At 48.5% G+C, this 27,729-nt stretch overlaps 4 protein-coding genes across 5 annotated transcripts; 2 read left to right on the top strand and 2 right to left on the bottom strand.

Moving 5' to 3' along the window:
- The first annotated feature begins 618 nt into the window (after positions 1 to 618).
- On the top strand, positions 619 to 7,176 carry erlin2 (ER lipid raft associated 2). 2 transcript variants are annotated; one of them, XM_084695138.1, is made up of 13 exons: positions 685 to 754; positions 1,225 to 1,307; positions 1,533 to 1,640; positions 1,745 to 1,826; positions 2,020 to 2,066; positions 2,197 to 2,258; positions 2,598 to 2,723; positions 3,065 to 3,138; positions 4,598 to 4,656; positions 4,916 to 5,007; positions 5,115 to 5,204; positions 5,504 to 5,583; positions 5,744 to 7,176. In XM_084695138.1, exons 3-13 carry the CDS (start codon positions 1,534 to 1,536, stop codon positions 5,915 to 5,917), a joined length of 993 nt encoding a protein of 330 aa, XP_084551264.1. In that variant the 5' UTR covers positions 685 to 754; positions 1,225 to 1,307; position 1,533; the 3' UTR covers positions 5,918 to 7,176. The 2 variants fall into 2 exon arrangements, with proteins under 2 accessions (XP_084551263.1, XP_084551264.1); XM_084695137.1 differs by lacking the exon at positions 1,225 to 1,307 and having other exon boundaries at positions 619 to 754.
- Positions 7,177 to 7,846: 670 nt separating this feature from the next.
- ch25hl3 (cholesterol 25-hydroxylase like 3) lies at positions 7,847 to 9,990 on the top strand. Its single transcript, XM_084694981.1, has 2 exons — positions 7,847 to 8,537; positions 8,882 to 9,990. The coding sequence occupies exons 1-2, from the start codon at positions 8,077 to 8,079 to the stop codon at positions 9,231 to 9,233; spliced, it is 813 nt and encodes a 270-aa protein (XP_084551107.1). The 5' UTR covers positions 7,847 to 8,076; the 3' UTR covers positions 9,234 to 9,990.
- Positions 9,991 to 15,254: 5,264 nt separating this feature from the next.
- On the bottom strand, positions 15,255 to 17,080 carry bmp10 (bone morphogenetic protein 10). Its single transcript, XM_084694907.1, has 2 exons — positions 16,675 to 17,080; positions 15,255 to 16,342 (listed from the first exon to the last, which is right to left on the bottom strand). Exons 1-2 carry the CDS (start codon positions 17,078 to 17,080, stop codon positions 15,255 to 15,257), a joined length of 1,494 nt encoding a protein of 497 aa, XP_084551033.1.
- A 2,458-nt stretch (positions 17,081 to 19,538) lies between these two features.
- arhgap25 (Rho GTPase activating protein 25) lies at positions 19,539 to 27,570 on the bottom strand. Its single transcript, XM_084694289.1, has 11 exons — positions 27,349 to 27,570; positions 24,692 to 24,894; positions 23,984 to 24,071; positions 23,639 to 23,752; positions 23,147 to 23,351; positions 22,467 to 22,599; positions 22,242 to 22,315; positions 21,982 to 22,103; positions 21,291 to 21,445; positions 20,570 to 21,117; positions 19,539 to 20,282 (listed from the first exon to the last, which is right to left on the bottom strand). The coding sequence occupies exons 1-11, from the start codon at positions 27,464 to 27,466 to the stop codon at positions 20,081 to 20,083; spliced, it is 1,962 nt and encodes a 653-aa protein (XP_084550415.1). The 5' UTR covers positions 27,467 to 27,570; the 3' UTR covers positions 19,539 to 20,080.
- Between the last annotated feature and the right edge of the window lie 159 nt (positions 27,571 to 27,729).

Genomic DNA, 27,729 nt, shown 5'->3' with positions numbered 1-27,729 from the left:
TTTCCCCCTCCCTTCCCCCCACCCTCCCCTGGTTCCTTGTCAGTCGTGATTAATGGCACCAGGTCCCTGCCGCGGCTTACGTTGCCACTTCTAGCGATGTTCCCTTGATACTTAATGAACTCTGACAAACTTCTTTTCCCTGGCTCTGTTGTTCCTTTTTTTTCTTCTCCTCTTTAAAATGCACAACACAGATATGCCACTGAAGCACCTAGGGGTAAGCTCTGGCCTTTCATACTTCTCAAGCCACCGAGGTTTAAAAATAAAACATTTTTTCAGCCATTCCTTGTACGTGTCGTGACCCCCGACAGAGCACCAGGCAGTTTGTTGAAGGATCGTTACTGGTGTGTCAAAACAGCCTCCGGTCAACTCTGTCTTATGAATTTAATTAGTCGCCTACATTTGCAGCATTTTCTGCGGTGCTTCAGAATCCATCAGCGTACTGTCAGTTTCTTTTCAAATTAGGTTCAGACAGTTAAGTTCGATATCAGATTAATGAACCGAAGAATTTCTGAGTTTACAGCGGTGTTTAAAAGTAATTCTTGGGATAGCAAAGGGACAGGACCAGCAATGTACGTGACTGAGAAGGTCCAGACTAATACATGTCTTTTGTCGCCATCTGCTGGTAGTAATTGACTGTAAAACCATTCAGCGTAATCGTCACAGATGACGTTTTACGTAAAACACGGAAGAAAGTCTGAAAGCAGGTGTTAGTGTATAATTTCTCCGTGTATGAACACTTGGATTGATCATACAGGTAATACAGGGTCTGTTTGAACACGTATTGTTCGTTCACAAGTAGCAATGCTAGTGATACATGTTATTGCTAGTTTTAGCCAGCACTTCAAACGAGCTACGTTTGTTACCCTCCACTTAGGTACCGATTGGACTGATTTGCAAAAAGGAAGCTAGCTAGTTAGCTTACATGCTAGCGTCCCTTAAATGAGCCTCTTGTCTTGTTATTAAACGTTGTGTCTACTGGGTTGTTACAAACACAGTGAAGATGAGACTATCAACATACTTAGTTTTTATAAATATGATTCGTTCAAATAATACGGTCGCTATAGTTACAAAAATCTGACAGTGAATGAATTGGACAATTTACATTTTGCGCGTTCTACAAGGTCCACGACCTCTGGCTATTATTAGCCATACATAGGCTTTGTTTCTTCTATGTACTACGCTACTGGTCTGTGACCTTGCCTATGATGATGTGTTTATACGAAGATTGTATCATCGCAAAGGGTTGAGTCTTCCCTTTGGAGAAGTTACTTTTGACGCCTGCCCCAATCCTCTTAGAATGTGACAAGGTCAGCTCCTCCTGTTGATGTCTAAGCTAAGCTTATCTGAGGAGTTTAACTTGCTTGTAAGATGCCAACTCGTGTCTCACACATCTGTCGCAACCAACGTTTACGTGGGTATAGACACTCAGTTGTACTCATTTGTAATCAAATGTCTAGGCAGGGTTTGCAATTTTAAATATCATGCGTTAGTGGCAATCACCGTTGTAATTAATTGTGTTCTCCACTTCCTAGGATGGCACAATGGGGTGCCATTGCCTCAATTATCTTAGCTATTGGAGGTGCAGCTCTCTTCTCCTCTGTGCACAAAATAGAAGAGGGCCACACAGGAGTTTATTACAGGTAACTTAGCTTATCCTTCATTTCTACGGTTGACATTGATACTGGATTGATGTCTACTTTAATCTGTGTGTGTGTGTGTGTGTGTGTGTGTGTGTCTGGTACAGAGGAGGAGCTCTCCTGACCACCACCAGCAGTCCTGGCTTCCACCTAATGCTTCCCTTCATAACCAGCTTTAAGTCTGTCCAGGTAACACTGAACAACCCGAGCTACTATACCTGCGTCCTGGTAAAACTGAACACCCATACTGTTCCTCTGTGCAGGTGACACTGAACACCCTAGCTACAGTAACTCTGTACTGGTTAAGATGTTAAACACATAACATGTTTGAACTTAACCCTTGATTGTGAAGTGTTAACATTTTTAATCCTTTGCCTTGTAGACCACCTTGCAGACAGACGAAGTGAAGAATGTACCATGTGGTACGAGGTAAGATTTTCCCACTTGTTACGTATTCTCTCACCTTTTCTTCAACTAATTTACAAGAGATGTTGGTAGTGCTATGACGATAGCCCACCTATGATGTACACATGCCCTAATGTTGTTTTCCTTCACCCAGCGGAGGAGTAATGATCTACTTCGACAGGATCGAGGTAGTGAACTTCTTGGTACCTGCGGCAGGTAAACAAACCTGATCAAACAAACCAAACAAACAGGATTTTCTCATATAGATGAGTTGATGCGTCTCACTGTATTTACCACCTCTTGATGAAGCTGGCTCCCTCCAGAAACCCTAGCAACATGACACGTTGAGTCAATCACATGAAGAAAACAAACACAACTTTAACTCTGATTTGCACTGATAGATCGCTCGCTCGATTTTTAGACATTGGATTTTGCTCCGGTCGTAAGAGGGAGTTCTGTTGTGACGGATGTATGTAAGTGGAATGTGGGGAGGATGACCCGCTGTGTTGCGCTGCCCTGTGTGGCCTAACTGGGTGTCTGCATCCTCCCTCGCAGTGTTTGATATCGTGAAGAACTTCACGGCAGACTATGACAAGGCCCTAATCTTCAACAAGGTCCACCATGAGCTCAACCAGTTCTGCAGCGTGCACTCTCTGCAGGAGGTCTACATCGGCCTGTTTGGTAAGAAACAGCTCCGCCTGGTTCCCCTCTCTGTGAACTGACTCACACTCAGTTTGTTTTCACAGTCACTCACTCCCCCACACAATTTTTTTTTTCCTTTCGCCCCTGGTCTTTCTCTACACCCTTATGTCCCTTTCCATCCTCCCCTTTCTCATGTTCGCTCCCTCCTCCCCCCTCTCATGTTCGCTCCCCTCTCTCACGTTTACTCCCTTCTCCCCTCCGCTCTCTCATGTTCCCTCCCTCCTCCCCTCCGCTCTCTCATGTTCCCTCCCTCCTCCCCTCCGCTCTCTCATGTTCTCTCCCTCCCTCCTCCCTCTCCTTCCCTGCCCATGATGCCTCAGATCAGATTGATGAGAACCTGAAGCTGACCCTCCAGGAGGACCTGACCAACATGGCTCCTGGTCTCATCATCCAGGTGGGACTCGGGAATGAGCTTAGTGGTGGTTGTCATGGTAGTAGCTGTACTGCAGTAGTAAAAGTAGTAGTTGTACTAATATAATGTAATATCAGTAGTAGTTGCTGTACTGTAGGATAGTAGTTGTAATAGTACTAGCATTAGCAGTAATATTAGCTGTGTTGTAGTATTAGTTGAAGTGTTAGTAACAGCAGTAGTAGCTGTACTCTAGTAAAAGGAGAGGAAGTGGTGGGGGTCAGGTGGCTGAGCGGTTAGCGAGTCGGGCTATTAATCAGAAGGTTGTTGGTTCAATTCCCGGCCATGCAAAATGACGTTGTTTCCTTGGGCAAGGCACTTCACCGTACTTGCCTAGGGGAGAATGTCCCTGTACTTACTGTAAGTCGCTCTGGATAAGAGAGTCTGCTAAATGACTAAATGTAAATGTAAGTGGTGGTAATAGTTGAATACGAGCGTGCTGACAGTAAACCAAGCTGATGCTAAACAAGGTCTGCTTAATTATATCTGGCACCGGAACATTCTGTCTTGCAGTAAAAAGAAAGGGACAACTTATTCCCCCTCCTCGCATTTTCTCTTCGCTTCAGTTTTATTGGTCCAGTGGAGCCACACAGACGTCAGTGGCATAAATCCCGGAGAACAAACAAACGAAACAGCAGGGCTCCCCTTAGTATTGCCAGGAACTAATAATGGCCTGTTAGCATTCAGGACACACTGTAGATTGTTTTTTGGAGAGTTTTGTACCGTGCTGAAACCTCAATCTGTCACAATGCTCTTTTTCCTCTCCGAATCTCCCTTTAATACAGGGTTCGTACAAGGTGCTAAACGTGGTTGAAGTACTTGAATTTGACTTTTTAGAAATTTAAGTCCTGGAAAACAGTCATATTAATGACGAGGTACTTGAAAAATGCTTGAAATATTCAAAGACAATATATATATGAATTTACAAAGTAATTTTGAAGTGTTCATAAAAAAATAAATAATAATAATAATACAGTTTTTTCGCTCAAAATTAATTCCACAGCCCATCCCCCTCCTGCCTATTTAATTAAAGCACCATCCGTTTTTTCTGGCATTATTTGGTTTGCGTTATAGCATATGATCATGTTCTCAATTAACATGTGCGTCAGGTCTTAAAGAGACAGCCGTCTAATTAACACACTGCTGTCCGTCTCGTTAATGTTAATCAAAGAACAAAAGAAAGAGAAAATCACTCGCTGCTATTGAACAACATAAGTAGCTTTTAAGGATTAATTTAAAGTAACTAAAGTATATGTTTGATAAATTAGATCTCTGATTTTAGTCCTTGAAAAACCCCAAAATAGTGCCTGAAAAGTCATTGAAAGTACTGGAATTTCACTATACAGTATCTGTACGAACCCTGTTAATACCAATTTAATGAAAACCACCCCCATTCCTTATCTCTGCTTTTGATGATAAATCCATCTCTGATTATTTTTTCTAGGCCGTCCGCGTGACAAAGCCCAACATTCCTGAGAGTATTCGCCGGAACTATGAGCTCATGTGAGTGCAGCAGAACACCTAATACTCCTGGCTCCCTGCAGCGTTCTCAGTTCTGTTGGTTATGGACCTCAGAGGAAGAGGTTCTAGCTGGGAAAGTGAAGGATTACTGTTCAATGTTTATTCAAGTCCATCTGGATGCTTTTGGATTTCCTGTTTGTATTGGCCACATAGAAAGTATTTTTTTAAAGAATCGTTTAACCTAAACTTTCAGCTAAGAATACCGTTTTGATGAAGAGGCGTGTGTGTTTGAGTTTCGCAGGGAAAGTGAGAAGACCAAGCTGTTGATTTCTGCACAGACTCAGAAGGTTGTGGAAAAAGAAGCCGAGACCGAACGGAAGAGGGCCGTCATTGGTGAGCCGCTGTCAACGACGGCTTTTACAGACGTTCCTTTTCAGTTGGAAGGGCAGTTATGTAAGAGACTCAGGGGTTGAATGAGCCTCCCTCCCCTCTTCCTGCAGAGGCAGAGAAGGTGGCCCAGGTGGCAGAGATCAAGTTCTCACAGAAAGTCATGGAGAAGGAAACTGAGAAGAGGATCTCTGAAATTGATGGTACGTGTGCCTCGGTGTTAAACAACCACTTCAAATGTATGCTTTCCGACTTCCTGGTAAAGGTGACATTCTCCAGGGAACCATCTTCCTCAGTGTGGGAGAGTGCATATATGCTTCGATGACTCCCATGGCCTTTGCTCTTCCCCCTCACCAGTTATTAACTACTTCAAGACCCTGGTCCCAAATCTCTATGGACCTCCATGTCGGTCGCTTTTGTCAGATGTAATGTTTTTTGTCTTGGTTGTATTGGGCTACTAATGCTCTTTAACTGTCTGTGACCTTTGACCTCTGGTTCATAGACAGCGCCTTCCTGGCGAGGATGAGAGCTAGGGCTGACGCAGAGTTCTACACTGCGCAGAGGCTGGCTGAAGCCAACAAAGTAAAAGAGTTTACACACACACACACACACAAGTTCATTCACGCACACGTACGCACATATTATATGTACATACTGTACACAGAGAAGACACACACACTATCCTTCAGCTGACCCACACAACACCCGGATCCCTAACCACCCCCCATCCCTACCCCTCCAGCTGAAGCTGACTCCAGAGTATCTGCAGCTGATGAAATTCAAGGCCATCGCAGGCAACAGCAAGATCTACTTTGGGAGCGAGATTCCCCAGATGTTTGTAGACTCTGGAGGGTCTTCCATCAAGGACTCGGCTGCCATGGACGTACTGGCGGAGCAGATCCTGGGCTCTGACTAGAGGAGGGACAGACTTCCAAGGCTGAGAAGGCTGGAGAAAACCCCTAGACAGCGACACCATCCTTGGGACGGGGCGGCCTGACAGACACCCCCTCGAGTCCTGGAAGCTCCACTCAACACAGTGTTGGGAAGAACCAGTGTTGCTGAAACCAAGGAATTATGAATGTAGTCTGCTGTGGTCTTTCTGTAGGCTGATAAATTAAATGTTGAATTATTGTCAGTTTTTGTTTTTTTTCTTCTTTGTATTTGTATTTTATATTTTATTTCTTGCACAAGAATAATTTAGATACTGGATGGTATTGACCACGTAAGCAAGTGTGTGATGTATGTTTTGTCAAAAAAATCTAACTGGTAGCATTTTGTGTTTATTTTAAATTTTTACACTGGACACTAATCTGTCAAACAGCCCATGAATCTTAGACATGATTTTTGAATGAAAATGAGGATAACTGTTTTTTGAATTATTAAGATACTTTTGATTATTCCACTAACAAATATTTTGAAAGGTACCCTCTTACATTCACTCATCTCCATGACAACCAGGGACTGGTGTTGTACCATGCGCTCATTCTGATTTCCTAAAAGCATGGTTGCTGGGTGACTACCACATTTAGTCACCAGAGCACGGTCTCGCTGCATAACAGTGAAGACGACTCGAAGGGTCAAATTTGCAGCATTTAACAGTACTGAATAATTAAGCGATGAGGAAATGGCTTCCTTGAGTGGGATGACGAGATAGGACTGTTAAATGCACTGTGGTAACCAAAGTTCTACCTGAAGGCAGTCCAGTTCCCCAACTCCATTATGTAGATGAATAGAACAGAACAGTTCTACGGCAGTCTGTAACTATGCCGACTCCAGCTGTATGCTCGGGTGGAACTAATTGAAGCTGAAAGTGCTGTTGGTCTGGTTTTAACAGATGTTAATGTAACTATCAAAGTTTCCATAATAATCAATGACTGCATTTCCAGGAGACTGAGTTTGATTGTTGTCTTACTGTAACATGGACATAGAACTGTAATGTTTCCAAGGAAAACTAAGGACCAAACAAAAGTTAACTGTCAAGTGCTGCTCATTCCTGAAGAGACAGATCTCTTCCATGGTCTTACGACGATGATGATGATGATGCATGCTACTTAGATAGTTGACCAAACTTCTGTTTTGTTTTGCAAATAAATGTATTTTGTTTGAATTGCATACAATTGCTTATAAATGGTCTTTTATGGCTTTGTAACTGCCATATTCACCTCTGGAAAATTATATTTGTGTGTTTTCCCTTATTAGGCTGTGTAGTTGGGTAAATGGTCAGGGTGGCTTGGGGTTTGGAAACACAACTGTGGAATATTTAGACTTAGTTCCTTCATTTTAAGGCTGATGTGCTTCATTAATTGTTCCATTCAAGTGTCAATTCCGTGGCACATTGATTGGGTTTTTGTGTTGGGTTTATCTTGCAGTTCTCTCACTAATTGGTCCGAAGACTGAGTCGCTTCCATGTTAGTCTCCGTTATAATCACTCAGGTTGACTTGACTAATAATGACTTGAAAGGGAACTCTTTTTGCACTCGGAATATAATCGTGAATGCGCAACCTTTTGTCATTTGAAAACAATTGCTTTCTCTTCTGGTGGTACTTTGATTTGGTGAGAGGCATTTAGGATTAATGTAAAATAAAGAGGTTCTGTTCAATGATGATATATCATCATTGAACATTTTACTTGGTTCTAAAACATCAGCTGTAGGCCTATCGCCCCGTGGCAACACCAAAGATAAGTTATCTCTTTGATCTGTTAAGGTTAATAAATGACACGTTGAAGCCTGCTTATAGCGTTGCATTCTTTTATAAGGTGTGTGTGACATCGGTGTGGCATTTAACTTTAAGTGCCTAGACCGCAATCTGTTGATACGCGTTGAAGACTTACACAAAAGCTGAATCATAGCCCTGAACGATGCTTATTTACAGGAATCTTTCTTCTGCAGAGACCCACCCACCCATTGTAGTAGGCAGCGCTTACTAGCAGCGTGGGCAGATAAAAATTGTTATTTCGTTGTTATACTCTGAAATAAACGTTTTATTAAAGAACTTCAAGGTGCAGTTAGTTCCGTCGTTTGATCAGCGTTGTAATGTTATAAAGCAGGATCTGCGTTTTGCAATTAAGAGACCATGGTTGGTGCTAATGTCATGAATATAACGTTTGAACGTGGACGTTCAGATTATTGGACGGAATACTCCAGTCTCCAGCCACTTTGGAATAACCTGAGAGGACAACAGGAGATATTCCTCTCTCCTTACCTACCCGCTGTCTTCGCTTTCCTCGTGCACCTACTTTTCTGCGCACCTTTCCTGGCACTTGAGACACTTGGATGCTTCTGGCCGCGGATCAATTCATACAAAATCTCAAAGACTTCTGAACCGCAAAGCTTGCGTCGATGGTGGGATTGTTTTTTGAGGATACTGCTGAAATACGTTTCAACTGTTATTCCTGCAACTGCGCTCTTTCAAAGTTTGAGGACTCCAGTGTGTCCCGAGCTCGCTCCATCTTGCAATCAACTTTTCTTCGAAGTCGTCGTGAGCTTACTTTTGTTTGACATGCTATTCTTTACATGGCATTACACCATGCACCGGTGAGTGGCTCGCTTGATACTTTCTGATGTATTCCATTTTAGTGGTTTATCTATCTGTAGGGTTTTCATTCAAATAAAATGGTTTGAAACGGTGAAACGGGGTGGCATATAATAAATATACAATATAAACATCGTGCACAGTATAATATTGTCAGTAGTAGGTACAGGATATACAATATTGTAATGTAAGAGTGGGATGCTTTCCCAGAACGCAACTCTTATGTGGTGCTAAACCCAAAATACATATACTTCAAAAATCAACATCCAAAAATGTATGTCAGCACTTATTAACTTTGAGGAAATAAGAACAGGGACAGTGCCTGAACCTGTTTTCTGGTCCCTAGAGTACCCTGGCTGTATCGATGGGTCCACTATGTTCACCACCAGAACCAGACTCCCTTTGCCCTGGCTGCCCAGGACGCCAGCCCAGCTGAGCTCCTCTCCCTGCTCATCCTGGCCCAGGTCAGTGCTCACCTGGTGGGCTGCCACCCACTTAGCGAGGCCCTGTTCCACCTCCTCAACACCTGGCTGGCCGTGGAGGACCACTGTGACTACGACCTTCCCTGGGCCTTCCACAATCTGCTGCCCTGCATGGGCGGTGCCCCCTTCCACCAGACTCACCACCACAAGTACAGAGGAAACTACGCCCCCTACTTTGTACACTGGGATTGGCTGTGTGGGACCAGGATCACCTAGCCTGGAAACCGACCCATCGATAAGATCCTGGTTTGTTTGCTCTGACAGATGGGTCTGGACACCCATACAAACGAAAAGCTCATACAAACGAAAACGAAAAGTGCAGAGCCATTCACAACCGTTTATCTGATATGGGGCAGGTTGAACTGTACAGATAGGCATTTCAACCACCAAGATGGCGTTTTGTCACTCTGATTCAATGTGATCGTATCTATCACATTCTATTTAACTGCACCCAGAGACATTTTGCCTGGCGCCCCTCGACAACACCCCTTGATAAAAAAAATGAACTGAGAGGATCCCCCAGCACTAAAATGACACTTTGTTCTGTGGCGTATTTGGGAATGCCAGGGTAAAACACAGATTAAACACATGTAGCATTTGATCTGAACAGCGCTTATGATGGTCAGTTAAACTGTTGTTAGTCTGAAGAACACTTTTCATATCTATTGCATCTATGTAACACAACTACTGTCTCACCTCACCGTCGGGTGCTTTTGTTTTAGTGGCACCATGGCAACAGGAGCTCCTCTCTGGCTCCACCAATCCTTGCCAAGATACCTGAGCACCTGCACTGTGGAATTTTCCCCCAATTATCTAATCTCATAAAAGTTTATTACCCAGTCTTACTGCAGTTTTTGGTACATGTATACATGTTTGGGACAGAGATGAAGGAAGGAAAATACATGTCTAACAAATAGCATAGACTGCAGATGTCTCCTGTTCCGTTAAAGTTGAAGGCTTAACTAGCAGTGACTGGGATTTTGAGTCAGTACCTTCGTCTGGGAACATGCAGTGTCATCGACCGCAGGGCTGTTTTCATGGGCCAGACAAACCAGATGTTTTGGAAGTCTTGACGAAATCCAGGAGTGGGTATTATTCTGCCTCAACCTCAAACTCATGATTTGGTTGTTTTTTGAGATTTAAAAAACAATCATCTTCGTGATTGTGAGAATTCAATGATGAGAAAGAGTTTTGGGCAACCTTCCACATCTGAATCCTCCTGGGGCCGTATCAGTTCCACTTGGGCTCCAGACCAGAGGAGCGTTGGTCACTCAGCATAAATCAAACAGACGTTGTGGTGTTTCAAAGAGTAAGATCGAAGAGGTGAAAGTTGCTCAAGCCTGCTATACTTCATGTGACTACCATGGGAGCTGTATAACATTGACTCACACACCAACCCGGCTCAGTTACACAGACTGTTGACGTCCAATTGTTTGAACATAACATTTCATTCAATCCACTGATTCATTTATGATACAGCATTTTTGTTACATTTGTACTTGTTATAACTCGTGTATAGGGATGTACATTTCAGTAGGAATACTGTGAACTTGTGAGATGGGTGTATTTTGTCGTGTTGTCCTTACAAATAATGAACAACCCTTTCAGCGTATGTTGTAGTCAGTCACTTTTGTCTCACACTCTTCTGCAGCAGTTATTCCTCTCTACGTCAAGACAATCACTCAAGTTCATGTTTTCTGCCGCACGCAACGTTAACAGCTGTATTCCATTATGGGCTGCCTACAATGATTTCTGCGATCGACTCCCACTGAATTGTTGTGAACCGAGACTCTATTGCAGTGGTTCTTAACCCCGTACTCAAGGAAACCCTGTCCTGCATGATTTAGAACAGTGGTTCTCAACCCTAGTTCTCAAGTACCCCCTGTCCTGCATGTTTTAGATGTTTCCCTGCTCCAACACACCTGATTCAAATGAATGGGTCGTTATCTAGCTTTGTAGAAACCTGGTAACGAATATGCATTTGATTCAGGTGTGTTGGAGCCAAGAAACATCAAAAGCATGCAGGACAGGTGTTCTCTGAGGACCAGGGTTAAGATCCACTGCTCTATTGTGTACTCTGTGTATACAGAGATTCCTTGATGCACCACTAGAGGTCATCACTGAGTCACATCTTTCAGACGTCTATAACTATATGCTGTACTCTTTCACACTATCGCTGTCTCAATCTTTCTCTCTCTTTCTCTCTCTCTCTGTCTCTCTTCCTCTATCTCATACACGCACAGAAAGTTCCCCATTCACGATCAAGCAAAAGTGGTCACCATTGTCTGTGCTAATTACCGTTTGTGTGACAGCAGCACATGTACATTTATATAGCCCATGTTCATACTGTCATAACATACTAAAACAGGGTAGGTCAGTAGCGTGTGTGTGTGTTCGCCCAGAGGCGAAGCCAGGACACTATTTCTGGGGGTCCAGCTCTGGTCAGTCTTTTATTTGTGGTGGCACTTGATTGTCAAAAACGACTATTTTAAAGCTCACACACTGCATCACTCAGAGCAGCAGTTTTCTAACGGTATCCAATGGTTAGTTGCTGGTCTCCATTGAAGCGCTGTCAGAATGCAGGCACGTTGGTTTGTGTCTTGCGCTGTTGATGGGGGCATGGCCCAACATGTTGCGAATATGGGGCTTGTTAGCGTAAGTGACAAATGAAAATATAAGACAACTTAAAAAAAAAAAAAAATTATACTTTATACCGTTTCTGTTCAGGAGGGTTTCTTTGTTGTTGTTGAGCTATGAAGTTGGGGGGGGGGCCGGCAAGGGGGCCATTCTCTGACCAATGGTGGCCGTGGCCCCCCCTGGCCACCATGTGACCATGCCCCTGTGTCCGCCATCACAGGTTGTGAATGAGCCAATGCGCGGCAGCGTGATGTTTATTCCTGCCAAGGTGCGGCCTTCCCCTGTAACGACCCTGGAGAACTCCGACACACGTAGCTTCGCCACGTAGCTCGGACGCAAGAGTGGCCTCAGCATAACATCCTCCGGACCCTCGTCCCGGGTTCGCATGCCCGCCCGTTATCTCTGGGAATCGGCGAATGACGAGCTGAATAGAGGCAGCACCCTCCGTCATGCGCCTATCCTCCCATGTCCTTATTACAGGCAATTAGGAGGCTTCCGCCCATGTAAATACTCACGAATGTTCCTCACGTTCGTGTCTCCCTCAGCCTCCTCCTCTCCTCAGAAGAGAAGGGAAGAGTGCCTTGGCATCTCGATCCCTTTAATCATACCCTCCGTTTCTTTATCTGCGATATGCATTTTCATCTCTTTTATCCATTCTTCTCCAGAGGTCGTTTTCCCAGAAACAGAAGGGATGATGCCGACGCTTGGAAACAGCCCACGTAGGCCTACACATGCTGTTGCACCCTCAAAGTGCGAAGGCTGCTATTGCTTAATGCACATTTGCAAATTGCTCCCAGATGAGATGTGCATGAAACCACCCACGCTCATACACAAACAGTCAGACCGGGATAATGAAGGGGGCCCCGTGTTTTATTGCAGATTTATATAACCCTATCATAGTGTGCGAGGAGAGAGATATGTTGTTATGGATTTATAAGTTATCAGTGTTACAAAGACTTCCCATTTCAACATATTTCATGAGCCCCAGCCAGGGGCTGACAGTGGCCTGTATTTCTTCAGTCGTTCTATAAATATCCAATTAGCGATACTACATGCTAATCCTGGTATGCTAGCCTGTTGACATCTAGTAATTGGCCGGGGTCCTTGCCCTCTGCTCCACAGACATTTTTAGATGACCCGCACGTTCATCTGACATGAGAAGTCAGTTCTTGCTTCCTGCTGTGCTTGTTTTCCAAATGCCTCAGTGCCCTTGTTATTAGTGTGACCTTGCCAAATCTAGCGGCTTTCGCTTTGACAGGGCTGCATACTGTAGTTTCTGTACAACAGCGTGACGAGTCTTTCTCAGGAAAGCCAGTCACAAAATTCCTCGTAACCTACAGTCATTTCAAGTAACCCATGAACACGATACTTGAAATGAAAGTATTTTTTTAGTAGTTTGATAGGACTCAGGAGAGCAAAACACAGCGTTTTCTCCCCCTCCTTCCCCCCTCAGTGTGTTGACATTGTGGACACAAGCCCCCTCAGTGAAGGGAGGGGGAGGTTGGAGGGCATAACCGTGCCAACAAAGCCTGGCATGCGCTCGACCCCCCCCCCCCCCTCCTAGACTGTGTGCCAGTGTACAGTACACGTTATCTGGTTCCTCTAGGAGTTGTCGGTCTCCCATATTTTCTACTGTGCTAGTTCAGTAAAAAAAATACAAGCAAGCCTGTGAACACACGACACATGCAGCTTTCTCGTTTAGAGCGTAGTCGTTTATTTACTGTACATACCCTTGGTCTGCGTCGGTACATTCTCCATGAAAAAGGTCAGCGGGACAGAGGCACGTTCTTAAAAACACAGATAGCGCCGGAAGCACGTTTACAGTGGGGCGTCTCTGCCCCTCAGCAAAGCAAACATAGCCCTGCAGCGAAACTCTTGTTTTCCACAGCCGCGCATGTGTCTGTGGATCGTCAGGGTGTCCATCAGTCAGACCCATCCATTGTGTTCATTAGCCGGGCTTCCAGTCTGTTTCCCATGGTTCTATGTTTGCCTGATGTGTGTAAACCCCAGCCTCTGTGTGCTGATACTGCAGCCCTCCTGTCACCATCATGCATCAAGCTGCCTGCCTCTTTCCCAGCATAATTGGGAGCAAAAGTTGTCGTCTGTCTGGTGCTTCGGAAGAGCAAACTGCAGACACGGATGGTTCTGTCGATGTGAATTCATGTGAAAATGAGTGATCGTGAAGCTGTCTAAATGCCCATGGTTTTTCTTGGTAGGCCAAACTCCACAACACAAACGCAAGGGAGAATGGACGGCCATCACCTCAGGATCAATGTGACTATGTCAACAACGCGTGTATATCCTCGTTATACCATTGTACATATTCATCTATTTACCATAGTAAAAATCAATAAATTAGTAAATAAATAGTTTTAAAATAACTTGAGCAGCAGAGGTCTGTCTGTGTTACATAGTTTCAAAAACAAAGGAACAGGCGCCCACAGTACGTTCTCTCATGTCCACTCTCCTGCCTCGTGTCAGGGAGACTCTGAATGACGACATACACAGGGTCTCCTCTTATTCACGCTTCGGCCTTGAGAGCTGTCCTTACAGAGAACTCAACTTTGCGATTGAAGGAGGAGAAAAAGGAGAGACGAAAAAAGAGAGAGGGACAGAGGTGGGGGAGGAAAGGAGGTACTGTTGGACAGAGAGTTCAGCCAGTTTAGTCAGGAATTTGGACAGCTCTCTTCCCTATAACCCCCCCCCCACACACACACACACACACACACACACACTGTCCCCCCCCACCCTCTTCCCAGAACCCCCAGGCTGCAGGGAACGGCGTCCACTCCTCCAGAACTGAGTGGCAGCACATATGCTTCTCGGCTCTAACACCTTCTTATCGCCACAGAGAGAGGGGGGGGGGGGGGGGTGGGGGGAGCGGAGGACAGCGGGAGAGGCTCGCATGGCATGTGACCGCGGCTGAAGTGGGAAGGGGCGGGGAGGGGGAGAGAGATAACCTCGGGAGTGGGGGGGGAGAGGGGGTTGGAGGGGGGTGGCAAAGCCAGGAGATCCAATCAGCACGCTGGCCGCCCTTAGGAGGCCTGGTTCTGAGGCAGCCCAAATGAAGAGCAGATTGGCGGGCGCTGGACGCTCGGGGCCTCAGCGTTGGAGGTCTGGGAGGAGGAGGACAGGGGAAGGGAGGAAGACGCGAGTCTGAGGATCAGAGTTGAAGTAGGAGAGCCCACCCTCCCACAAGGTCCAGACGGGCCTGTCAGCTCACGACACTCAGCAGAGTCAGAGCTCCTTTTCTCCAGTGTCGGCGTAGATTGTACAAAGGGAATGTCACAAACTAAACTTCAATGCGTTCCCAAAACAGCTGACACGTTTCCTGCAGCGTTGTCAATCTCTGTCCCTGAGCTCCATGTCCCACAGCCTCATCTCCTACCTTCAGTTCCTTCCAGCAGTTCCTCTCAGTCCTCTCACCAGAGTCAGGTCACGGCGGCTCTCCAAAGGCTTCAGACGAAAGATAAAACTGCCCCACCTCTCCTCCGCTCGTCCTTTGCTTCACGCCTCCGTCCTAATGAGTCCTTTCCTCTTCCCACAGGAAGACGCCCGCGACGGCCTTCTCTCCCTCTCCGCCGACGTGGGGGGCGTGGCCTATCTGCAGCCGCACTCCGCCACCACCATCCCGTCGTACTTGTACTTGTAGGTGACCACGCCGGTGTCGTCCAGGTAGAGGAGGGAGATGGGCTCCAGCTTGGTGGGCACGCAGCACGCCCGCGCCACCTTCTGAGGGCTCTTCATGCTGACCAGCGTCTGCACGATGGCGTGCTTGGTGGGCGTGACGTGCTTGGTGAGCGGGTAGGTGCACACGCCGCTGCACTCGAACGCCTCGTAGCCGGCCGGTGCCAGAATCCAGCTGTCCCAGCCGATGTCCTTGAAGTCGACGTAGAGCGGCTGCTTCTTGCACTGGTTTCCCTTGGCGTTGCGGCGGATCCTGGAGGCCGTGTCGTAGATGAGGTTGGAGCGCATCTGGATGAGGGACTCCTCGTCGTCCTCGTCGTCCTGGTCGTCCCGCGGCCGGCCCGGCTCCCCCCACAGCCCGTTGAGGCCCAGGTCCTCCTGGAACACCGCCTCCGACGTCTCCTGGTCGATCATCTCGTTCAGCTCGCGCTTGTCCTCGCGGTGGTCTCCGCTCTGGTCATCAGAGAAGACGATCATGAGGGGTTTGTGTTTGTCCTCCGGGCTGGATTCGATCTCCATGTCTCCTCTGGATCCCCGCCCTCCTCCTCCGCCGCCTCCCCCCTCGGACGCGGGGCGACCCGCATCCTCGGACCCCAGGCTGGCGATGTGGACCTCCAGCCTGTGGGTGGTGCCGTACTCGGACCTGCGCCAGCGCTGGGCGGCGACGGTCAGGTCGAACGCCTCCCAGCCGTTGTCTGTCTCGTAGACCTGCCGCGAGGCCAACGCCACAAGCTCCGCCCCATCTCCTCCTTCGGCTCCTCCTCCTCCGTCCCCCCGCGGGGCTTTGCCCTCGCCGGTCTTGTTGTCGTCCGCGTTCTGCCGCTCCACCTCGTAGACGGTGACCTTGCGGTCCACGCCGTCGTAGAGGTCGCGGTCGGTCTGGACCAACGTGTAGAGGCGCAGCTGGGCGGCCGTGATGCGTTCGTGGTGGGGGATGGAGATGTTGAAGAGGAGACGGTGGACCCTCACGCCTTGGGCTCCGACGCTGCAGGGAGACGAGGCTGCAGGAGAGACAGCAACACTGTGATCTAACACTAGAGATAAAACACCATGCCTCAAGTTATGGACATTCATAACATTTTTACTGTTCACTTCATTAAAAAAGTAATGAAATTATTCTGTGTTTTGATGTATACCAGTTGAAATATAAAATATTGCCAATATCTGGAAAGATTTTCTAATATTTCCAGTATTTTCTTGCAGTATAAATGGGAAAATATTTAATATAATTAAGCATGCACAAGAAGAATATTATTCTCACGTTTAACTCATTATTTGGATATGTTTTGATTAAATTCCACATAAAAACCTGATGAGGGAACCTGTTTCCTACCTTCGTTTTTGAAGCTGCGTATGATGTTGGCGGTGGGCATGGCTGTGCGATCGTTTGCAAAGCGGTTGTACAGCTCCATCATGTACTCAGGGGGCTCCACGCGGGCGGAGCCTGGGCCCGGGGCTGGGGGCCCCAGGCCAGACAGGTTGAAGGTGCTTAAGAACTGGCCCCTCAGGTTCTCTAGGAGGCTCTGCATGTCAACGTTACTGTCCTGCTCCAGGAGAGAGGGGTCTAACACCCCACCATGCCCATCCCCCATTCCCGGGGCCAGGCGATGCCTCTGAGGAGTGAGGGAGATGGGGCTCCCCTGGCCAGAGAGGGCCCCCCCCAGGAGGAGAACCAGGAGAGGGAGCAGGGGTGTGAGGGTCTGGGTGAAAGACAACCCGGAGACCCTAAAGTCTGCCATGGAGAGGGCTGTATATCCACGAGGGCTGTCCAACAAGGACCCGGGTGACGCAGTCTAATCTAATCTCGCAATCCTTAATCCAAAGGTTGGAGACGAACGCGTCGATGATCCGCTGGTTGGTGGTGGTTGACCCTGGGTGTGCTGCTGTTGGCTCCAGAAGCTGGAGGAGCGATCAGAAGATCCGTGTTCTTCTCACTGTGTGTGGTGGCTCCTTACACAGAGGATCTGCTCTCGCTCCGCTTCTTACGACCTTTATCCTCAAACACACCTTTTGATGTTGGTTTTTCTCAACAGTTGGTGTTCCGGATGAAGGGTGGTTGTGGCGTTGCTTCACCCGACATTGCAAAGGCATCTCTTAGGTAGCTTCTCTCTGTGTTTCTCTCTCCCTTGCATTCTCTCTCGCTCTCTTTCTCTCTCTCTCTCTCTCTGTCTCTCTCTCTGTCCCTTATCTATGATATGGTAGCCTCTGCATTTCTCAGGGCTCGTGTTGTCCCTGTGTGTGTGTGTGTGTGGTGTGTGTGTGGTGTGTGTGTCGTTATCTCACAACTTCCTTAATGAGGACTTTGTAAACATTGTCCTGTAGCTTCTTCCTTGTGGAAGCGATATTTTGTTTGGGTGGGAACCACGGCGATGGTCTTCTTCTTCTGTTTATTTGTTTGGTAAATGGTGGAAGTGAACAGACCGGAGTCTGCTCCATTGACCATTTCTGTTTGACAAAATATGTAAAAGGTCTGCTGATCTTCAATATGTCTGTGTGATTGTGTCTGGCCAGAGGAAATGGAAATGTAATGAGGTGTGAGACCCAATCAGAAGGACTTCAAGATATCAGGACTGGCTGGCTCTTTGTAAAACATTCAGAACAAATTATGAAGAGGACAAAACCATTTCCCAATGCCTAGTTTTTCACAAATAAGCTAATAAGAATTGACAGTTTGAGAGCACAGAGACAGAGTGCGATGACAGGAAAACACAGAGACAAACGCAGCTCTTTGTTGTGTGTACAATGATCCACAGTAGCAACAATATTCTCATCATCCTCCCCCACCCCACCCCACCACCACCACCACACCCTTACATCACTTGTCCTCTCTCAAGTGCTCTCCACCAAAGTGGACTTCCTCTTTTGGTACTGTAAGCTGCCGCCGCACACAAACGTCAGGGAGGGTCAGGAACGGGTTATCTGGAACCCCCAGAGGCTCCAGGGTGGCTCAGAGGACCCCAGGATGACACAGGACGTGCATCTCCCCAGACTGCCCTCGTAGACCTCACAAGGCTCTGGAGACGGGGCGGCTTCCGGATGCCACGCTCCGCCACGGCCAGCGGAGAGGCGAGGCAGGAGAGCGCGGGCCGCTCAGCCCCCCGAAAAGGCATTCCTGACCGATTACACGGACAGCAGAGAGTCAGAGGTGACAGAGACCGAACCCGAATGAGTCTGGAGGGAATTCCTCTCGGGTGATCAACAACCTTCTCCTCCGCTCTCACCTCATCTGTCTGGGGGGCCGGCCCTCCTGTTCACTCACAGGATCACCACATTCTCCAGGATCACCGCTCCTGGAGAAGAAGCGATGGATTCGACTCGTAAACATCGCATCGTCACCATATAGGGAGTCAGGTGGCTGAGCGGTGGGGAATCCGGCGAGTAATTTGAAGGTCGCCAGTTTGATTCCCGGCTGAGCCAAATGACATTGTGTCCTTGGGCAAGGCACTTCACCCTACTTGCCTTGGGGACAATGTCCCTGTACTTACTGTAAGTCGCTCTGGAAAAGAGCGTCTGCTAAATGACTAAATGTAAATGTGTGTACATGTAAATATCCTGAACCCCCCCCCCCCCCCCAGTGCCAGTTGTTTCAAAGTGTTGACGTGAATTCGAAATCGCCCGTCTGTTTCGATCCTGGCATTCAGCTTTCCAGCTCTCCCGCCCCTGACCTGTGTTGATGAACTGCTGATACAGACGCCCAGAGCTGTGGGAAGTCACCAAGCCTTCCTTCCTCTGCCAATCAGCCGCCAGACTGACAGTTGACAGACACACTGTTATCTCTCTGCTTTGCCTTGCGCAACGCTTCTGTGCGCTTTAATCCCCCTTCCCACCTTCCAACTGGGCCGTAGGACGCCTGATACCGCCTTGGCTCTCTCTATCTCTGCTCCGTTTTCCCCCCTCTTCTCTCGCTTTCTTTTTTTCCCGCTTAGCACGCGAGCCCATGCGGGGAACGTCCTGACACAAAGGAACATTCCCACTGGAGGCTCTCCTGCCCCCCAACCTACACCCGATCTGTTTTGACCCACTATCAGGGCCATGACCCTGTCACGGGAAGGAATTCTCTCATACTGGAACTTCCTCCATCTCCGCTCTCTCGTTCCTGTTTTCTCTCTCTTCTCTCTTTTTCTTCCTGTGTCTCCTCTCCCGGTTTCTCTCTGTCCTTCTGGTTCTTTCTGAAGTGTTTCAAAGGAGGAGTGCCAGTCAATCAAGAGTTATTTATTTCATTGAATTACTTAATTTCACACAAAATATTGACCACGGTAAATGAGCAAATCAGTATGTCATTCCAAAACAGAAACTGCTCATCACAGTGCAACTGTTCTAAACAAATTGAAATATTTCTATCTACGCTTGCTCCATGGAGCAATGACCTGAGCTCACCATTAACATATGCATGGTTACCAACTCTTCATCAAATGTCAAACCAAACACATTCATCTTTTCTCTCTCTTTTACTCGTACGATACTTCCTTTGATCCACAACAGCAATGAGACAGGCAATTCATCAAATGTGAAGCTTACAATTGCACCACCAGGTGTTCGGCTTTAAGAATCTCTCGTCTAACAAACACATCGACTGGCAACCCAATCTCCAGACCCCTGGATCTGATTCTGAAAGAGGGACCATTGGGATGAGCGTAGATAAATGAGGACAGCGTGCATCCACACTCAGCCCGGCGGCGAAGAGATGCGTGGCCAAAAGATCATCAGAGCTCCTTCTGAGACGGCTGGGTGATGGGGCTCTATGTGGGAGCTTGTGGTTCTCCGGCCCGGAGTCTCTCCACCTCTCTGTCCAGCTCCAGGGCCCGTCTCTGGGCCTCGTCGCGGCCGACCTCTGCCCTCCTCGCGCGGAGCTCCAGGACGGCTGCTCGCTGACGCTCGGCCTCCAGGGCCGTCTGGAGCTCGGCCACGGTGGCGCTCAGCTCCGTGTTCTTCCTCTGAAGGCTACAGGACGGGAGAGAGAGAGAGAGAGAGAGAGAGAGAGAGAGAGAGAGAGAGGGGGGGGGGGGGGGGGGGAGGGGTGAGGAGTGTGTTGGGCCTTGTTTAGGTGAGGTGTGTGTGTGTGTGTGTACTCGTGTGACAATGTAAGGTCATGTATTCATTTTGCAGACACTTTCACATACAGGTGGGGATTGGACCCTGTGACCCTGTGACTAATAGTCAGATGCTCTACCACTAATCTGTACACAGCCCTATCAAACACCTGTCTATTGTTTGCTGATGGTACCAACCTGTTGAGTTGAGCTGTGTTGTTCTGGCTGTCTGTCTGGTGGTCAACGTTGCTGTCTGTCCTGGGCATTAACATTGGTACTGACAGGAGCGCGGGCCCTTGCTGTCGGGATGGAGCTTGGGCATCACTGCTCACTTGAAAGGTATCGTCGTGGGCAACCATGACATCATTTTCTTTCCTGGCTTCGGTTCTGTCGCCCTCTTCTTTGGGGGTCCTGCGCGTCTGATCCCCCCCAAACAGGGAGCCCCCGTGGAGGTCTAGGATCTTAAAGATGTCCTCTGACAGGGTCTTCTCCCCCTTCTCCTCACACACCTCCTGGATCTTGCTCCAGCGGTTCAGGGCCTCTGTCCTCCGGGGCACCCCAGCCACGGGGCAGTTGAAGCTGGGGAGGGTCTGGGTGCGCTTGCGGGGGCTCCCAGACCAGGTGTCCGGCCCGGAGGGGGGCAGGGGCTGAAGGGTGTCCAGAGGAGAGGTTGGGAAGCCCTGCTGGTCCACCGGGGGGGGCGAGTCCTCCTCCTCCTCTGGCGACTCAGACAGGGACGCCTCACACTGGAGGGGAGGGGGTGGGGGGCAGGGGGGGGGCGAGAGGAAACACACAGTAGTACCAGTATTTAACACAGTATTTAACATCTAAAATGGTCTTAAATGGACTCCTCGACTGGACTCCTTGAATGGAGCATCGCAGCAATGCATTGTGGGACGTGCAGTGCAGTGGTTGTTACCTCGGCAGACTCCCAGCCTACGAAGCTGCGGGGAGCAGTGTTCTTGCTGGGGTTCTTCTTGCGGGGCGGAGGGGGAACCACGTCTTTGGAGGGAGGAAACAAAGCTTCGTGCTGCCGGATCATCACAGTCATCAGCTTCTGGATCTGGGGAGTGCCTGGAGCCAATGGGAAGCACACATTTACAGGCCAGTCGATTGGCAGATGCTTTCATCCAAAGGTGACACGCGAGGGTGCGTACAGAAAGCTTAGTTATTCCACAGAAGTGCAGGGTTTTAATAGGATTTCCGTGGTTGGTGCCAAGGAATAGTCTGTACTTTACCCGGACACATTGCAACAAGTGAATTGGAATGGAGGGCTTGTGCAAACTTGAGTACACATTGCTAAATACATGCTGTGAACCATACCAAGGCTGCTTCGTGTATTTTGTGGAGATTATGACATACTTTGGGATCAGGTGTCATCTGCTGTGGTCATACTAGATATGATACTGCAGGAAGAACTCACAGAAGACCCCACAAACAACTGTGAAGCAGGCAGGAGTAACCTCACATTGGCATGTGGCAAGCCACATACAAATAGCGCATGTGGAGACCACAGCCGAAGTGCGTCCTCCTAACAGTATTTCAGTGGTCAGAGTCAGGGAGCGTTCTGTGTTGACCAGGCACGGTGCAAAGATTGGGACAGTACTAACCTTTCATCATGGTGATAGGATCCTCCACCTGAGGCTTGAGGAGGTTGATCCCAATAACCGTGGCCAGGTTCTCCACGCTCATCTTGTTCACCTTGGAGTTCAGCTGCACCTCGTACAGAAACCTGCCCGGCGACAACAAGCACAAGCTGACAGATGTCCGACCTGTGCAACTGAAGACACCGGGACACTGCTGGCGATGTGCGGGCGACCGTCCAGATGAGGTGGAAGACTGTGACGGTGACAGGAGGGCTGAGGCTCACCTGCAGATGTAGCTAAGGAGGTTGTAATTCTCTCTGGGAAGGAGTGAGATCTGCCTCTCCAGCTTATCGCGACCCTAAACCGACAACAGATTAAAAACAATACTTTTAGTTTTTTCAATTGTTGATCGTCTTTAGTTTGTTTAAGATTTGTCGAAATGTTATCGAGAGACCATTCATGTTCATTCACTGCGCTTATTTTTGGTTTGGGACCGTGTTGGTTCTTACTGTGGCACTGTTCGGATCTACAAAACGACTGCTATCCAGGAAGTCTTGGTACTGGGTCCACGGCACCACCGGCTCTGGAAGCTCTCTCAGGTACAGCTTGAATAACGACGCCACCGTGTGGACGTCTGTGTCACTGCAGGCCACGACAGAGAGAACACAAAAAGATTCTTCAGTCTGTTGATTAATCCCACATGACAATGTGGTTAGACAATGTTTCACGATTTGGTTTGTACTGGTGGCTTTTACCTTCATCTTTCAATTTTAACTGTCTTTAGAAACACTATTGTAATAAGGGAAGGGGCATAGATGGCCTTGTGGACAAAGCCCTTGGCGGCAGATCAAGAGTTGACAGAATGAAATGTTCACCCGGACTGTATGGATACAAGTGCGTACTTGGTGAACTAACGTGTCGCTAAACATGGAGGGGTGTGAGAATGTTTTGGTGTGTGCGTGTTGAGAAACTGCACCCCTCCTCTCTGTCAGGATGAACAGGATGTGGGCACAGCTGCAGACTGAGAACTGAAGAGCGAGCGTAGCACCCTCCTCTCTGCTATCATCCCTCCATCTCTCTCATCTCTCTCGACGCAAGAACAACAAAAAAACGCTGACGTCTTTCGCGTCGGGGTGCCCGTTTTCTGAGCGCTCGTCTGGTGGGGGGGGGGGAGGGGGGGGAGAGTCACCTGGGGAAGCTGGGCCTCTCTCCTGCGTCGAAGGCGTCCCTGAACTGTTTGACGGAGTTGTCCTGTCCGGGAAGCCGGAAGATTCCCTCCTCACTCAGACCGTGCTCTCTGATGTACTCGGCACACTTCTGCACCAGGATGGGCACCATGTGAGAGCCGAATCTCTGCTCGTACGCCAGCGTGTCGCCCAGACTCTTCCCAAACACTGGCCGGAGAGACGGGCAGGCAGGGAGACAGAGGGGTGGGTGAGACACGTGGGGCAGAGAGGACCACACTGAATGTGGTCTGTGCTGTGACCTAAAAGCCTCGCAAACCGACAAGGTTTGGAGGAAGTAAAAACTCGCAGTCCAGACATGACAAAACCTGCCACTGCATATAGAACAAGCCAATGAAATAACAGTCTGAAGCCTCGTGCGACTCACGTCCAGACTTGCCCCTGCTAGTCCAGCCCTTGAGTACTCAGTTTGTGTCTGATATTTGAAGTGTGCAAACCTCCACTAGTTGGTACGCCGATGACCCGTCTCAGAGATCGGACCCACTCCTCCATCTCCGTCTGGGAGGTTGCCATGAGAACGTATGGACAGCGCTCACGATCCCCACTGCTGCCTGTCACACAGAGAATGACACACGGGCACATTTACCTCTCATCTGTTTTACATGGTCCATGCCCTCTGAAACCGAAGGTATATAGACCCTCAACGTGACGTGATAGAAAAAGAACTCGAGAGAGACCGTTAAAAAGAACGCGGGGATGAGAGAAAGGGAGAGGGAGGGGTAGAAAGAGGGAGAGTGTGATGGAGAGAGGGAGGAAGAGAAGGAGGCATGTTGTGTACTCACGTGGTATTATCTCAAACAGGAACTTTCCCGGGTCGTCTGAGTTCAGTGGGAGCTCGTTGACTTTACTGAACCTCAGCTGGATCACTCCCTGAACACACATCCAGGACACATCACGTCAAACATTCCCAAACCCCCATTGCAAATCCCTAAACCTCCATCACACACCCCCAAACCTCCATCACACACCCCTAAACCTCCATCACACACCCCTAAACCTCCATCACACACCCCTAAACCTCCATCACACACCCCTAAACCTCCATCACACACCCCTAAACCTCCATCACACACCCCTAAACCTCCATCACACACCCCTAAACCTCCATCACACACCCCTAAACCTCCATCACACACCCCCAAACCTCCATCACACACCCCTAAACCTCCATCACGCACCCAGGAAACCTCCATCACACACCCCCAAACCTCCATCACACACCCCTAAACCTCCATCACGCACCCAGGAAACATCCCACATCCCAGAACACACATGCAGGAGAAACGCACCATCACATCACATACACCATCCCATCACACACATCCTTAAGCACACAGAGAACATAAGATGATATTCACCACATAACCCTACTTCTACCTCCACTGCCCCTACTACTACCCCTAGGGCTTACCACCAACAACCCCTGGCCCTCCCACAAACCCCAGACTCTCCGACCACAGCCAAGCCCAGGCCCCCATCACCCCTCTCACCTGAACTGGGCTCTCCTTATCGTCCTTCTGGTAGGTCAAGGTGGTCCCCCTCAGGACAAAGTAGCGCTGCTGCCAGTTCTTCACGATGGACCTCTGCTGTTTCTTCAGCCAGCCAGCCTTCACAGGCCTCTCCAGGGTGCCACTGGAGCCGGCCGAACCCGACCCAGGGCTGCTCTCCCCGGGCATCACGCTCTTTGAACGCGCTGGTCCACCACGGGGGGAAGAAAGAGGACACCAGCGTTAGGGATGGAGTTAGTCACACGGTTTGGGTGTGAATGTTTCAAACCAGATATCCTTGAGGTCCCCTTCTGTCGCATCTTCCTGTTTGGTTCATTTGAATATCAGATATCTGTTATTCAGCGTGCAGTCTGAAACATGCTGAGTGCAGCTTGTTTCGCTGCGTTAGCAAATGAGAGAGTGAGACGGAGTGATAGAGAGAGAGAGAGAAGAGAGAGAGAGAGAGAGAGAGAGAGAGAGAGAGAGAGAGAGAGAGAGAGAGAGAGAGAGAGAAATAAAAAAGGAGGGCTATTGTATGTTATTTGCGTGGTGACCCTGATTGGAAACAGGCTGCCACTGGTTGACCTGACACGTTTCCTGTTAAAGCAGCTAAAAGATCGTAGCTGTGATTGTTCCGTTGAGGGAAGGCAGTGACATAGTATGAAAGCAGATTAATATAACCAACAATACCAAGCACATCGACCAAGCGTGTGGACAGTGTTAACTTGATAATTGTCTACATTTAGTAACCCACAATACTGTTTGGTTGTCAGTATTGAAGAAGGTAAAATAAGATTGTTCGGAGGGAGGGAGGGAGGGAGGGAGGGAGGGAGGGAGGGAGGGAGGGAGGGAGGGAGGGAGGGAGGGAGGGAGGGAGGGAGGGAGGGAGGGAGGGAGGGAGGGAGGGAGGGAGGGAGGGAGTCAGAGGTGTACGTGTTCCAGTTGTAATGGAAGAAGAAAGCGAGGGATGGGGTGAGAGACGGGTGGTAGCTGGAGATGGAGGGATTGCGAGGGGTCTGCGTTCGCTCAGTTCTTCTGAAATTCACCGTAACCTTTAAGGCTAGATGAAAGAGGACAAGAGAAGAAGAAGGCTTCTGATTTCATAAACAGGAAGTGTTTGCATCATCGCTGGCACACACCAACACTTTGAAGGCCCCCACCTAGAACTCAGGGTCTTTGGTCTATTTTAATGGCATCCTCCCTCGACGAAGGGAACGTCAAACACATTTGGAAGAGGTTCGGGGCCACACACTCTGATGAAAGACACCGCACCCAGTGAGAGGACCAACACACTCTTTTTTTCTGAGGAAGCTGATTTGTCATGAGAGCAAGTATACAGGCCCGAAAGTCCCTGAAGAATTCTCAGGGACCTGGAGCATCAGTCTGAAGTTGCTGACTTTAGATCAGGCTGTGTTGCTATACTTCAGGTTCAATATTGTCACCTCATGGACCGATTAACGAACACATGACAAAATATAATGCACACCTGACAAGACATTCAAACCTGTAGGCAACTTAAAATAACACACGGATGAGTTTACTGAATCATAGTGCCAGATGTAGTTTTGAGCTGATTTCATGTGGCTTCCATATAAGGTCATTGTACAGTTTGCATTGATAAGAACTAGTCATCATCACACAGCTTTACATCGAAGGATGTAGGAAGGAAATGTCTGCACTGGCCCCTGGTAAAGAGGAGTAGTCACATAGGTTCCACTGGCCTACATACACATGCATGCATGCACACACGCACACATGTATGCATGCGCACACACACATACACACACACACACATACACACACGCGCACACACACAGGGCTGCACAGTCACATCCAGCCCTCGGTATTTCATCAACTTCCTGTTGTGAACAGTGGGCCTTTCCTCAGAGCCAAACCGCACCTATCCCTTACGCCTGTGATTGTGTGCATGGCTGGGTGAACGGTGGGGGGTCAGATGGCTAAGCGGTTGGGAAGTCGGGCTGTTGAGCCGAAGGTTGCCGGTTCGAAGTCCCGGCCGTGTAAAATGACGTTTTGTCCTTGGGCAAGGCACTTCACCCTACTTGCCTCGGGGGGAATGTCCCTGTACTTACTGTAAGTCTCTCTGGATAAGAGTGTCTATTAAATGTAAGTGTAAACGACAGCAGCACAGTGAGGGCGAGGCCAGATGGGAATGCTGTTACATGAGGAGAAAACATCAAACCAGACAGCGGTCCCACTACACTGCAAGAGATGCACCCTCCTTATGTCACACACATCTCATGACGCAACATTACAACATCTCCAGGTAGCTTGTTGGTAGCTTGTGTTCCTCTTACAGTAAGATCATACAGTAGTGCTTATAATGGATCTGGATGCCCCAGTCTTCCTGTGATGAAATGTAGGACATTTGAGTCTTTATCGACCAAAGCAAAACAGAATACCACTGAGGAGAGGCACACACCTTGAGACCGGTACACACACCTGGACAGTGTTACAGCACGGCACACACACAACACACACCTCTTCGACCCCAAACAAAAGCCCTGTCACACACACACACACACCCTCATCCACACCCGCGTACACCATCCATCTGATGCTAGGATCTAGGTGGAGACAAATTCATCATCCTTGCTGCCACACTGTCACTGGAGCAGCATTGAGTTTCTGGATAGACTTACTGATTCTCGTTGTGTCAGCTTTGAAGGTGCTGAAGTCCCAGTTTTTTATCTTCAGTGACATTATCCTTGCTTCATAGAAAAAGGTTCGTATTTGCCCCATACACACACACACACACATACACACACTCTCTCTTTCTCTCTCTCACACATACACACGCACACCTCGCACTCTCTCTCATCTGTACTTCACCTCTCCGGCTTGTCAGACTCAAACCTTTTCTGTATCTCATTTCCTACTTCCTGTGTGCTGATCGTTCTTCTTCTTTTTTCTCAACCCCCTTTCAGACGTGTCCTTTCATGTTCGATCCACTTCCCCGTGAGGCAGGTACTTGCTATGGCTTTCTAGTATGTGACCCTGTACCTCTAGCCTCATGTCAGCTC

This window comes from Hypomesus nipponensis, chromosome 28 (genome assembly GCF_054491055.1).
Source record: "Hypomesus nipponensis isolate SF chromosome 28, ASM5449105v1, whole genome shotgun sequence".
NCBI classification, from domain to species: Eukaryota; Metazoa; Chordata; class Actinopteri; order Osmeriformes; family Osmeridae; genus Hypomesus; species Hypomesus nipponensis.
Note: the sequence above shows the minus strand (reverse complement) of the source record. Positions and strands in the feature narration are given on the sequence as shown.

Bases quoted from the DNA above. Each gene is read 5' to 3' on its own strand.
- bmp10 (XM_084694907.1), bottom strand. From the start codon at position 17,080: ATGGCAGACTTTAGGGTCTCCGGGTTGTCTTTCACCCAGACCCTCACA. The intron at 16,343-16,674 runs GTAGGAAACAGG...TCTCTCCTGCAG, and splicing joins ACGCAGCTTCAAAAACGAAG to CCTCGTCTCCCTGCAGCGTC.
- arhgap25 (XM_084694289.1), bottom strand. From the start codon at position 27,466: ATGTGTGTGTGTGTGTGTATGGGGCAAATACGAACCTTTTTCTATGAA. The intron at 23,753-23,983 runs GTGAGTACACAA...TCTGTGTGACAG, and splicing joins CCTGTTTGAGATAATACCAC to GCAGCAGTGGGGATCGTGAG. The intron at 21,118-21,290 runs GTAACAACCACT...CCTCCCCTCCAG, and splicing joins TAGGCTGGGAGTCTGCCGAG to TGTGAGGCGTCCCTGTCTGA.
- erlin2 (XM_084695137.1), top strand. From the start codon at position 1,534: ATGGCACAATGGGGTGCCATTGCCTCAATTATCTTAGCTATTGGAGGT. The intron at 2,259-2,597 runs GTAAACAAACCT...CCTCCCTCGCAG, and splicing joins CTTCTTGGTACCTGCGGCAG to TGTTTGATATCGTGAAGAAC. The intron at 2,724-3,064 runs GTAAGAAACAGC...ATGATGCCTCAG, and splicing joins GGTCTACATCGGCCTGTTTG to ATCAGATTGATGAGAACCTG.
- ch25hl3 (XM_084694981.1), top strand. From the start codon at position 8,077: ATGGTTGGTGCTAATGTCATGAATATAACGTTTGAACGTGGACGTTCA. The intron at 8,538-8,881 runs GTGAGTGGCTCG...TCTGGTCCCTAG, and splicing joins TGGCATTACACCATGCACCG to AGTACCCTGGCTGTATCGAT.